The 12,805-nt window shown below is 47.7% G+C and overlaps 1 protein-coding gene across 10 annotated transcripts in view; it reads right to left on the bottom strand.

Annotated features, from left to right (window-relative positions):
* Positions 1–12,805, bottom strand: part of NCAM1 (neural cell adhesion molecule 1) — a 325,922-nt gene that overhangs the window by 33,552 nt on the left and 279,565 nt on the right. For all 10 annotated transcript variants that reach the window (XM_082626844.1, XM_082626835.1, XM_082626842.1 and 7 more), the window contains 5 exons: positions 7,674–7,824; positions 7,159–7,343; positions 6,711–6,807; positions 6,232–6,402; positions 4,477–4,608 (listed from right to left, as the gene is read on the bottom strand). In XM_082626844.1, coding sequence (XP_082482970.1) covers positions 4,477–4,608; positions 6,232–6,402; positions 6,711–6,807; positions 7,159–7,343; positions 7,674–7,824 — 736 coding nt within the window. The remainder of the gene's footprint in view (positions 1–4,476; positions 4,609–6,231; positions 6,403–6,710; positions 6,808–7,158; positions 7,344–7,673; positions 7,825–12,805) is intronic.

Below are 12,805 nucleotides of genomic sequence, written 5' to 3'. Positions count from 1 at the left end.
TGGTAAAAGTGTACCTCTCTCTCCTTTTTTCCTTTTTATTTATTTATTTATTGGCTTGAATTGTTTGCATGATTGCCCATATCATTCTGGCAAAGGGATAGGGTTTTGTGTGCTTTAACCACAATAGATTACAGTGCTTTAACGTATACTTGCCATGTGCCATCTAGGGGGCAAAACTGTGAAAGCAAAAAAGTCTCAAGATGCCTCTTTTAAAAAGTAGAGACACACTTATAACCTTTATACCCGGAAGGAAATTGTCTATGTCGCTTCACGGTACAGAAGCAAATGAATAGGTAACATTCAGACAATGAGATTCTGAAGATGTATGCTTCATTCGTGGAGGAGAGAGTCATAATAAATTGTCACATCATTTCTTTAGGGCTTTAGCAGCTCTGAGAGGGAAGCAGCCCCTCTCAGGGCAAACAGAGGTTGTGAGCTTTCCACCTAAGAGTTTCGTGACAGCACGCAGACACCTGGCCTAAAAATACATGAAACAGGGACTTTTTCCCAGGTTGGAATTCCGTTTGTCCCACTGGAGCCACAGCTTCCTTTGCCTTCCCAGAAACAAAGGGACCTCCCAACAGGTAAGCCTGGCTTTCAAATCGGGCTGCTCCGAAGCAGGAGTCCTTGAGATACTGGCTAGTTTCACCTGCACATCCCTGTTTTGACATATTCATGCCCCCAAATGTGGAGTAGTCTATGAAGGAACCATGAGAGCAACACTAATATTGGGACATTTCAACAAACTTCAAGTGCTGAGGAATGGCTCTCCCCTACGCCTCCCAACCCGGAGGGGCCGGCAGCATTGACTCTGTCCCGGGCGCCAGCCCCTGCTGACCCTATACTGTCTCCTCCTTGGAGGTAGGGTGTACCCAGCGCCTACCTCCAGTGCTACAGGATCAGGCTGTGCACCTGCACCCCGACATCACAGCAGGGGAATGCACTGTTCGTGGGCAAGATAAGCCAGCTTCAGAAACCAACACCCCTGGTTCCTGGGCTCGGTGTAAGCCCACAGCTAAATGGATGGCTGATCTTGTTCAAGTTCAGACAGGCTTTGTGTCTTTCAAGGAATGGGAGTGAGACCTCAGAGAAGGTCCTTCCTAAAACTTATCCTCATTTTCTAGCAGCAATATCTGGGGTTTGTTCTGGCAGTGGCAAACGTTGGCATCTTCCTTCCAACTGTAACCTTTTCTCAGGATGGCTCTAGGCATGACAGGATACCCCTTGGGCAAACATCCTCACTTCAGCAACTCTAGGAAGGCTATGAGGGTGCAAGGAAAGTCCATAAGAACCAACTTTAGTGAGAGCATAATATTCTCTTACTCTACTCAAGCCCTTGAAAAAGGCACGTTCAACTCTAAAACTGTGCCATATTCTCTTTATCTAAAAGAAGTTTGCTTTTTAATTCTTTAACCCATACCTTTATTAGGTGATTGAGAAAACTGACCTTTCATGACACTAGCAATGCCTGGTGCTGTATCACTCATGACTGACTTGGAATAGAGAACTGACCCCACCATTTTCCAAAGGACTTCTTGGAATCTTGGTTAATTATCCATCTTCATACTGGCAGACAACAAACAATAAAATCTAGAGGTCTCCTTTTCTAAAAACATTAAATGTTGGCTTTTAAAACAAAAAAAAATTCTCACCCTAACAAAGGCTGGGCTGGCAGTGAATGAAAACCGCTTATGACCCTTGAATTTCAAGACCCAGTTCCTCCGAGTCAGTACTCAAAGCCCCGTTACTAGTTAGACACTCAGAAGGAGGCCTGACCCTAGCCTTCCTCTCTGTCATATGACTAAGCTGGCCTTCGTTCACTGCTAAATCCAGAGGAGAGGACACCCGAAGACCAGGTCAAAGATCCAGGAGGAAGGTGCCCTCGTGCCTTCTGAATGCACTCAGGGCAGAGCTGAGCTGCCAGCCCAGAGCACACAGCTGTCAGTCCTAGCCGTCAGCTCCACCCAACACACGATTCTGAATCCTTCCAGAACCGGTTCATTCAGGAACCAACTCTGCTGAGAGAGTAGATTTAGCACTTGCTCGAAATCTCAGAACACCTACACTGAGCTGCTTAGTTTCTGCTGTTGCTGCAGTATTTCTGAATAAATTTCAAAAAGATAAGCTTCCCTGAGTGCCTTTCAGGAGCTAGGAGCTTTTTATGAAAAGAGTGTGCAGCTTAAGACTTCCCTCCACCATTCTGAGCTCAGCCTGGGAAGAAGCTGAGCCTCAGCAGACGCAAAGTTTGGGGGGCATCTATGCAGGCTGAGACCAGACCACAGTTCGGTTCCCGGAGCAGCAGGTGTGCTTCTTGTTACCGCTGCTCCCAGATCCACTATTTACAGCTTACACAACTAGGGTGTCCTTCCTGGGGAGAATCACCCTCTTTCTGCATTCTTGGCAGTAGAGCTACTAAGTAGCTGGTCAGTTTTCCCAAACATGGAAATCCACGTCGCAAGTACCTAGTGCTAGAGAACAGAGTTGACCAGAACTGGGGGTTTAACTCCCCTGCAGGATGCATGTACCCATGATTTGAACCCAAGTTCATGCTGCTCTTTACAATCGCAGCTGCTGCTGCACGAGGTTCCCCTACCCATTCTCCCTAGAACCTTCCAGCTACCATCCTGCCAGACAGAAAAGGGAGAGGCAGTGAGCTCAGTTCTTTCACCTCCTGAAAGCAAATGTGAAAATCCTTCCAGGTTCTTGTGCCCATGAAGGGACTTTGAACAGAGGCCTGGTGAGGCTGTGGTCACTTTTCTGGCAACAAGCTAAAGGTGAGACGGTGCTATAGCCTGTTATTCAGAGACACTCTGCACACCTCTGCCACGCTTGCCTCAGCAAAATGTTGCCACAGGGTAATCGTCACACACAGAAATTAATAAATAAACACAATTTCAAAAGACACAAAAATTGCATGCTCTAAAACAAGACGAGTGTTAGCCTCTTGGAGTAACCTACGGACATTAACAAGAGCACAACTAGACTAAGGTCAGTGTGGTTAGGGCCCGGACGATATCATCTACTTCAGCCTCTAGGGGACAAAAGGGACCAGAACTAAATTAAAAACTAGAACTAGCAGATGTTAACGCTATAGAAACAGGTAATGAGGTATGAAGAGGCACTTACGTGGAAGAGGGCTATCTGCATATCCCATGGATGGAACACAGACGAAAAGAAAAGACAAGAGACAGACCCAAGAAAAAAAAATAAGATGTAAAAGAAATGAATAGGATCCGCAGAACACACGGAGCTGGAAACTCAAAATTATCAAATTACTGCAAATCCAGAAAGAAGCAATTCCTGTACGAGGAAGATGAGACAAGTTTTCAACTTCTGGGAAGAGGTAAGGGGATCACTTCCCAGGCCCCCGGCTTCAGAGAGAAGAAAGCAAAGGATTCCCCCGTGTGCTTTTTAATCCCAGGAGTCAGAGAGGGCCCAGGGAGCTCTGTGACCACTGGGGGAGTCTGTGCTACGGCATCTTCTTCACCAGGATGGACTCACCATTCTCCCAGGGCAGGAACTCCAGTCTGTGGATGGATAGGACTAGACCAGGGCTCACCCGGAGCCTGGCTATGTGTGCGAAGGGAGGGAAAAGTACGGCATGCCTGGTTTAAGGAAACAGGGAGTGATGGAGACAAACAGAGCTGCAACCCTGAATGGGATCAGGAAGAAGCGACTCCTGAAAGAGGCCTTGACCAGGGAGACCCCGACTGTGCTCTGGGTGTGGGAAGGGAGGAGGAGCAGGAACGTCAGAGGCCGTGTTTTTCCCTTTGGCCTTGTTGGGGTTTTGCTGCTGCTCATATACCCTACAGCAGGCTCCGTTTTCCTATAACTGAGTATCTCTGCTGCATCAAAAATCCCACAACTAATTATGTCAACTGTCACTGCCTTTACTGTCTTCCTTCAGGTCACCGCGTGCTTAGGGCCCTGGTGACAAAAAGCAAATCTACCCAAATCCCTCCCTACCACGCTGCTGTGATACTTCCTATTGTCTTTAAGAATATGTGTTAGTGGTTTTCCTTGCTGGCTGTTATTCTAACAAGCTGGACCAGCTGCTATGATGGTGTCACCAAGCCCTTCAAGAAAGTGAGGACAGGGGCTTCCCTGGTGGCACAGTGGTTGAGAGCCCTCCTGCCGATGCGGGGACGCGGGTTTGTGTCCCGGTCTGGGAAGATCCCACATGCCGCGGAGCGGCTGGGCCGCTGAGCCTGCGCGTCTGGAGCCTGTGCTCCGCAATGGGAGAGACCACAGCAGTGAGAGGCCCGCGTACCGCAAAAAAAAAAAAAAAAAAAAAAAGAAAGTGAGGACAAAGGGACTGGGTATCAGCCATCACCGAGGGTGAGAGAACTAGGAGGTGGGACCACCGTGAGCAGAGGGGTCTGAAAGACAAAAAGCTGTCATCTGAACAATGGATGGGCCCGCTCACAGCTCCCCCTGCCCCCAAGGGGAAGAGTCTGGGCAGCTGGCTTTACTTACGGACTGGCTGCGTCTTGAACTCGGAGGCTGCGCTGATCTCGCCCAGACCCTTGCCATTGAGGGCCGCCAGTCGGACCGCGTACATTGTCTCGGGCTTTAGGCCCACGATGGTGACGATGCCCTCCATGCTGGCTGTCATGAAAATACGAAAAGGATCACAAAGGAGGAAAAGCCTGTTGGTGAAGTGGTGTAGCTGCTATGGAAAACAGCAGGGCAGGTCTCCCCAAAATGAAACATAGCATTATCATTTGATCCAGCAATTCCACTTGTGGATATATGTGCAAAAGAACTGAAAGCAAGGACTGGAATAGGTATTTGTACACTCATGTTCACAGCAGCATTGTTCACAACAGCCAAAATGTGGAAACAACCCAAGTGTCTGCTGACAGATGAATGGATAAACAGAATGTGGTCGATACATACAATGGAATATTATCTAGCTTTAAAAAGGAATGACATTCTGACACACACTACATGGATGAACCTTGAGGACACTTTGCTAAGTGAAATAAGCCAGACATAAAAGGACACATGCTGTATTATTCCACTTACATGAAGTACCTAGAAGAGTCAACTATACAGAGACTATTACTAGTCAACTATATAGAAAGTAGAATGGTAGTTTCCAGGGGCTGGGGGAAGTAGGGAATGGGGAGTTATTGTTTAATGGGTATTGAGCTTAGGATGATGAAAAAGTTCTGGAGATGGACAGTGGTGATGGTTGCACAACAACGTAAATGTATTTAATGCCACCGAACTGTACACTTAAAAATGGTTAAAATAATACATTTTATGTTAAATATATTTTACCACAATAAAAAAGTTAACTAGAAAAAAAAAAAAAGCCACAGATTTGGTATGAGGTTTCAGGGCAGAAGTCAGGAAGGTAAAGGATCATTTTCTTCTAGCTCTAATCCTGATTACCCAGAAAGTCCTCCCAGCCCTCCTGAAAGCTGAAGGAGTGATAGGAGCTTCCTGGCAGGATGAATGCTCAGTAAAACTGGGTTGGAAGATGTCTCTGAATTGCTATGACACCGTGTCCTAGCCCATTCCCAATTCTACCCTTATTTCCAGGATTAAAAATTTCTACAGAAACAAAACCTACTTCACTGAGTTATTCCAATTATACCCCAAAGGGAGAGCTAGACATAAATATATTCAGTCCTCAGGGAAAGATGATCCGAGCTCAGAGACTTCAAATTGCAGTCATCCAAGGGTTAGTTTTCAAATGTGTGGTTTGGAAATATATCATAGGATTGACTTCAGAGCAGACCTGTCTTGCTGGCTCTGCTTATTTGGTTGATTACAGGGCAGTCCCTGAATAGACCCAAGCAGGACTGGATGGGTGAGAGCAGAGAACCTGAAGCACATGGAACCCAAATATGCAGAGCAGGGGTGGACTGGACTCCTCTGGTTGTGCTCAGCACCTAAGCAGGGCTTCCGCTTGCATGTGGCTAAGCTGGCCTCATCTATCCTGGCACGGTCAGGAGAACCAGGTTCTGAAGTACCAGGGGGCAGAAGACCAATAACTTACATAAGATGTGACCACACCCTAAGTCTGGGGGCCGGTGATGGTGTTGCAGCATAGGAACAGCAACAGGATGGCAGGTGGTGGCACCTGGCCTCTCTCAGTATTGGGGAGTGGTGTGCACCCTACCCAAATGGGCAGTCAGGGTGCCAGCATCTGGTGAACGCAAGGGGTGAGCATGTGCCCAGAGCCATCATTCTAAAGTAAACCGGGACCCTGCAACTTACCTTCTTTGGCATCATACCACTTGGAATGCCACACTTCCTCGTCTATGGCTCTCCACTCAGCCTTGTATTTGAGGATGGGCACCCCGCCTGTGGCCTCTGGCTCATCAAATTGTACCTGTGCTGTGCTAGAATATGGTTCCACCTGGTCGATGGATGGTGATGATGGGGTGTCTGTGGAAAGGACATATATGGAGACTCAGGTGAGCCTGATTTGGCCCAGGAGGTAACTCCCAATCATGAAACACATCTCTCTCATTTCCTTCAACTCTTGGGAATCTTGTCGCCTATATCCTGTCTCCCCCTGGTCCACCTCATCATGCAATTCTTTCCCAACGTGTCCCATGTCCAGGTCCTCAAAGCCCCCAGAGCTCCCAGCCTCCTGACCCTCACCCCCTCTTCTTCCCACACTACTGTCCTCACAGAAGGTCACAAAAAGGGCCGGCAAGGGTGAGGGTGGTGCAGCCATAAGGGATGCTCACCTGCTTGGACAAGGATGAATTCCAAAGACTCCTGTCCGATGCGGTTCACTGCGGTACAGTTATAGTTTCCAAAATCATTTTCAGAGTCCGGGGTCACCTTTAGAAAGAAGGAGCTCTTGAGTTACGAGCGTCCCACAGAATGGCCCCCACCTCAGATCCTTATTTACTGAACTCAAATTAGTAGAGAATAGAATCAGTAAAGCTGCAGCCCAGCCTTAACCCAGAGAGAACAGAAAAGGGGATCATGGGAGAGGCACACTCTACCTCCCAGGCCCCAATCTAGCTGCGGGGAGAGAAAGAGGGCCGAGGCTCACTTTCTTCCTCAGCCAGTGGCTCCCCTGCTCAGGACGTGCCAGAGAAGCAAGTGAGAAGATGTCAGCTGTATCCAGCAGCCTGCCCATTCTCAAGCGGTGTCTCCTCCACCCCGCCCGCTGCCCCCATGTCTCACCTCCAGGTAGCTGGCGGACGGGGTGTTGTAGATCTTGATGTTGCTGTAGTTGGAGCTTGGCAGCAGCTGACCATCTCGGAACCATGAGATTGTGGCCCCGGGGTAGGCAAACACCTCGCAGGTGATGTTCACCTGGTTGCCCTCCCAAGTGTACACAGCCACAGGGCCCTGAAGCTTGGGGGCATCTGCAAAGAGGGACAACAGCTCTCAGGAAGACTGCCACCATCGCGACCCCTCCCCCCACTCCGTCTCCTGGCACCAGGAAGCTGGTCCCGCCTTGAGGCCGAGCTGGTCCTGGGGGACAGCAGAGATCAGGGTCACTTCCCATGAGCTGCACAGGGAGACACGCAGACTTGTAAGAAGCCGGGGGATGGCGTGAACGGGTGCCTTGGGGACACAGCTTTGAAATGGCCAGGGGCCAACCACCATGGGCCGGGCCCTGGCAGCTGTTTCCCTCTGCCATCCCGGCCCTGCACGGCCCTCCCCGCCCCCTGTCTTCCCACCGTTTTCCTCACACTGCACTTCGAGGTACACGGACTGGGAGTCCTGGCCGATGGTGCTGCTGGCGGTGCAGATATACTCCCCAGCGTCTGTGTACTGGATGCTCTTCAGGGTCAGGGACGACACGCGGGCGTGGCTGCGCACCACCATGTGCCCGTCCAGGGTCTGCCAGGAGGGGAGGGACAGCGTCAGGCCCGGGGCTGGGCGGGGCCGGGAGGCCGGGCCCTCACTGTCTGCGACCAGCCTCACGGCTCTCTGCTCTCTGGGCCAATGTCTGAGTCTCGCTTTAGGTACCGACTTGCAAGGAGGCTCCGGAGAGCACTATGGGAACTTGGGTGCATCCCAAACAGAAAATGGGACTCAGGTTACCCGAGCAGCCTAGCCTATGTGCCAAGATTGGCTTGAGAAGGACAACCAAGGCCCCCAAGACGACTTGGTTGGCACATCTAAAATGGAAGCCAAAGTCTGGCCAGCAGGCGTTGCAGCGGCAACAGTCCCACCTCGTGAGATTCTGGAAAGCCTGCACTCCCGTCCTTTCCTTCTAGCCCCCTGCCCATCTGCCTGTTCCTTGGTGCATGCACACATAATGGGAAATCTGAATAAAAGAAATGGTACCAGAAATCCGTATTTCTGCAGATGTCTTACTTTCCTGGATGCTTAAAAGTAAAATAATTTCATTGAAAAAAGTCCAACAATCTGGAGCTTAGGAGTTGTTGAGCTGGAAGTGAGGGGAACTGGGTCCCCTCTCCCGGAAGAGTGATACAGAGAATCCCAGGCAGATTTGGGATCCTGGACACTACAGTCACCATATTCTAGCCCTTGACCCTAGAATTGTCTTCCTGAGTCTCTGGAATTACAAGAGTTGGTCAAACAGGGAATAAGCATATGAGCCCTGGGCAATGGGCACTGAAATATTTCCAAGGGGTTTCCCCCCTCGACACTCTTAAGTAAACTGGTTGCTGGCCTAGGAAGAGTCTAGGCATGCGGTCTGAGTTCAGACCCTCAAGAAAGCTGGCAATACGAAGAAGGAGTCTAGCTCCTCGTAGGCTGGGCCATGCTTTTTAAGTCCAGTGAGCCATATTCCATAGAGATAGACAGGTGAGTGCTATGCATATTGCCCGTCATCCCATGAGGCTGGGTCTTTAAAGAACTAAAGAATACCTGCCTTCAGGTTCTTTTTAGCTTCTGGTTTGGAAGCCCAAAACCCAGCATTGAAATATCATATGGCAGCCACTTTGGGGAGCTCAAAAGCAAGACACCATTGGCCTTGACAGAAGCCTCAGATCTACCACAAAAAGTCCCATCATTGGTAGAGCTAATCTGTTTCAATTATTTAAGTCCCATCACATTCACATCCAGAAGCCAGAACACAACTGCCAGCAAACGGGCAGAAAAGCCAAGCAAAACTATCACTACCTACTGCAGCGAGGGCTACCCCTCTCTGACAGGAATGCCCAGATGCCTTGGCTCTCAGCCTCCACAAGGCCTGGAAAGCTGTGAAGCTGATGGGTTGAGAAGCTGCACCCCAGAGGATGAATGGGAGTTGACACAGGCAGGTGTGGAGCACTTATCTCAAAAGTCTACAGTCGGCCTTCCCTGGTGGCGCAGTGGTTGAGAGTCTGCCTGCTGATGCAGGGGACACGGGTTCGTGCCCCAGTCCGGGAGGATCCCACATGCCGCAGAGCGGCTGGGCCCGTGAGCCATGGCCGCTGAGCCTGTGCGTCCGGGGCCTGTGCTCCTCAACGGGAGAGGCCACAGCAGTGAGAGGCCCGCGTACAGCAAAAAAAAAAAAAAAAAAGGTCTACAGTCATGCGCCAAACACAATCTTGAAGCATCACCTAAACTCGTGGCTTCAGGAGTGTGAGGTCAACGCTGCAAGTATCTCTGAGGGCTGACCTGACCTGCTTGTCATTCCTATATTCTCAAGACAGCAGAATGAAGGCAGAGGGGATTCACAGTTCACCCCGGCCTTTCTGGTTATCTCAGTGAGATCACAGGTTCAGCCAACAGTGATGCCAGCCAGTGACTGAACTGTAATTTTTTGTCACACACCCAGGATTTGTCCTGGGGCTGCCACCACAAACACGGAAAACTGATCAGAATCTTTCCGAAGTCAAGAGAACTTTTCCATAAGGAAGGATACAACAGCAAAAGATGCAAAGAAAGTTGTGTAGGTAAGAGAAGGACATTAACAAGTAACCACAAAGGGGGGCATGAGCAGTGTTTACTCAGACTAATCTAGAAAATGGTCAAAGAGAAGCTCAGGCAATGGTTGCATTGACAGCCTTACTTTTTTTCCCCCTTCTCTCTGGTCTCCTTGTCTAAATTTCTCTCTGGAAAATTTTCTCATTTAATGATGTCAGCAGAGCAGTAGGCAGCCTTCCATAGAGAATTTTATTTTGTGGTGGCTCAAAACAGGATTGATGATGGAATTATTTGCCAGGCGCCCAGTTCTCCCTCCGAGGGGACGCAGACAGACTCCAGTGTGATTGGACTATCTCCCTCTGAAATGATTTACTCTGGCACCAGGACAAAGTCAGAGAGCACCACCTCCAAGCCATCCAGACCACACGTCATGCTGATGGTCCAGACTCGAGGAGGAAGCAGATAAACCCTGGGCATGAATGAAAAGATCACTATGGCAAGAAGACCCGGTTTTGCAAAAACGTACGAAGGGCAATTATAATTGCTCTTCTCATCAAAACATTTTTGTCTCTCTTCTTGCAGGGAAAAGTCCTAAGGCTTTCCAGAACTTACAGAATGAAATCAGCCATGACCCAAGCCTTCTTTTGAACTCATCTGGACTCATGGTCTTCATTCCTGACTGAGACAAATAGGAGGGAACGGAACTTCTGTGCCCCAGGGGGCAGAACTCAGTTGAAAGTCAATTATGTCCAGAGCGAGATAACTTAAGATAAGGACACGTCTGCAAAATGGAGTGAGGTGTCTGCTTTCCTGGGAGTAAACCAATTACTTCCACTAATAATAACAATTCTCTCAACATCTCCTTAATGCTCCCTGATAAATCTCAGCTCCTCGTCTGGCCCCGTCTAAATCTGAGTGATGGGGGAGATGCGCAAGGCCAAGCAGAATGAGAGGGGGAGTGGCTCAGGAGTGGCTGATAATTAACCCTTCTTTTCTCCCTTCCCCAATCCCAACGAGCCCATGACTTTTGGGCAATAAGAACACCCAGTCTGTGACAGCACTCCTGGGGAGTGTTTACAGGAGGCAAGTGTTTTAGCGAGGGGATGCACCTAACTACAGTCCCTACGACGTGGAGGAAGGAATGATACAAAGAGAGCTTATAATGAATTAGATCTGATGACGGCAGGGTGCAGAAACTAGCATCAGTGCCTGGGGACAGGCAGTCACCTTTTAAATATTAAACAGCATTAAATATTTATAGTTATGACCTGAACGCATGAGTTATGTGTTCTGAATAATTATCATTTCCGCAAGACTGGGGGATGGGTTTACTCAATTAAAATACAGTCTACAGGATTGCCATATTCTACATTTATAGTATTACACAATATCAAAGTTCCATCTGGAGAAAAGGCTACTTTTAAAAAAAGGAGTTATAGATTCGATTCTTGAACTTCATCTAAAACATACTGTTTTTTATTTCACTATCTGTCACTTAATCACACAAATCAGGTCAAGAATGACAGGCATGATCATCAGTAGGGTCTTGGGGATACAGCAATTACAATCTACAGATTTATATTTAGCTTCAGTTTTCAAACTAAGTCCCACATTACCCAAACTGAAGCAAGCAGTCAGAGAAATTTCAAAGGCTAAATATGCTACTGACTTAAAAAAAAAAAAAGAGCCATTTGTGACAAATCATTCTAATCTCATAAACTTAATGCTCTATAAAAGTAACATAGATACGTTTAGCAATTTGGGAAAACCAATGAGAGATGTCATTTGCATTGCTCCAAGATGAGATGTGATGTGGTAATTTACCAAGACCAGTCATGATAAAATTAAGTGAGCAACAAGATGAGTTGAGCTGGAAAGGTAAGGGCTGAGTGGGTTTTTAGATCATTAACTCTGTGACTTTATGATCCAAAGCCACATCAACCAGGTAAGAGTCAAAATTTTTATCATTTCAAAATGCCCGGCCTGGGAGTTGGGGCCATTTATTTCTCTAAGTATAATTACCTGGATGTGATTTTATCAGCACCAGCAAGAGAATAAGATCCAGTTTTAGGAAATAATAAGGATTTGTTCATCCACTCCCAACACAGCTTGCTTGCTCATCCTAAAGTGACACTATTGCTAAGTAATGTCTACCACTATTGACCTATTCATTAATCTTACTAAATTAGTAATTAGTCTTAGCATGTCAGGTTATTAAACTGTAATGGTGAGTTGAACTGTAATGCTTTCAAAACTACAGACTGGCTAGTGGTCAGGTAAGCTATACCTCTTGCTTCTCTGGTCGAGTCCACGAAGCCTGTAGAGAACAAGATATAAAACACAACAAGAAAGCAGTAAAAGTTTACAACATGTTGCTTTAGAGAACTGATGTATCACACTGCATTCCGTGCACATGCAGCTTCTTTTGTAATTCAGAACTTTTTCCAAGGCCCACTGTCAACGGTGTGTTTACTACCCAATTTAATTTAGGATTTAGCTTATGTTCAGCTTTCTTCCCCCACTTATGCACATGAAGATGTATAACTCAAAGGTAAAGGCTTTCCTAATCTTTAGAAGACGTACATATGGATACCAGCAGATACATTAGACTGCTCCTGTTCCAAAACATCTTGAATATTCCTCGTAATATTAGGTGATACTACTAGTTCTAACCACACAGTCTAGAGATGCTTCTAGAGTAGGTTTCCTCCTTTGGATTTTATTGGACAGCTTATCACCAATATACTATTTTGTGCTCATGCATTTTGTAACTCTTTGCATGCATTCTATTAAAAATCAAGTTTTTATTTTAAAAAAAAGGAACACAGAAAGGAGCAGAAGGGTACATGAGGAAGGAGAAGTAGCCCTTAAGACAGGAAGCTTTGAGGATACTGCACTCTGAGTGCTATGGTACGTTCCAGTTGGTTCCTAAAGGCAGAGGGACGCCCAGATGACACGCAGGCTTAAGCGTTCACCATCGTCATCAAAGACGGCATTCACA

This window comes from Mesoplodon mirus, assembly GCF_964341445.2.
Source record: "Mesoplodon mirus genome assembly, chromosome: 7".
Classification (NCBI taxonomy): domain Eukaryota; kingdom Metazoa; phylum Chordata; class Mammalia; order Artiodactyla; family Ziphiidae; genus Mesoplodon; species Mesoplodon mirus.
The sequence above is the reverse complement of the archived record's forward strand: the minus strand, read 5'-3'. Positions and strand labels throughout refer to the sequence as shown.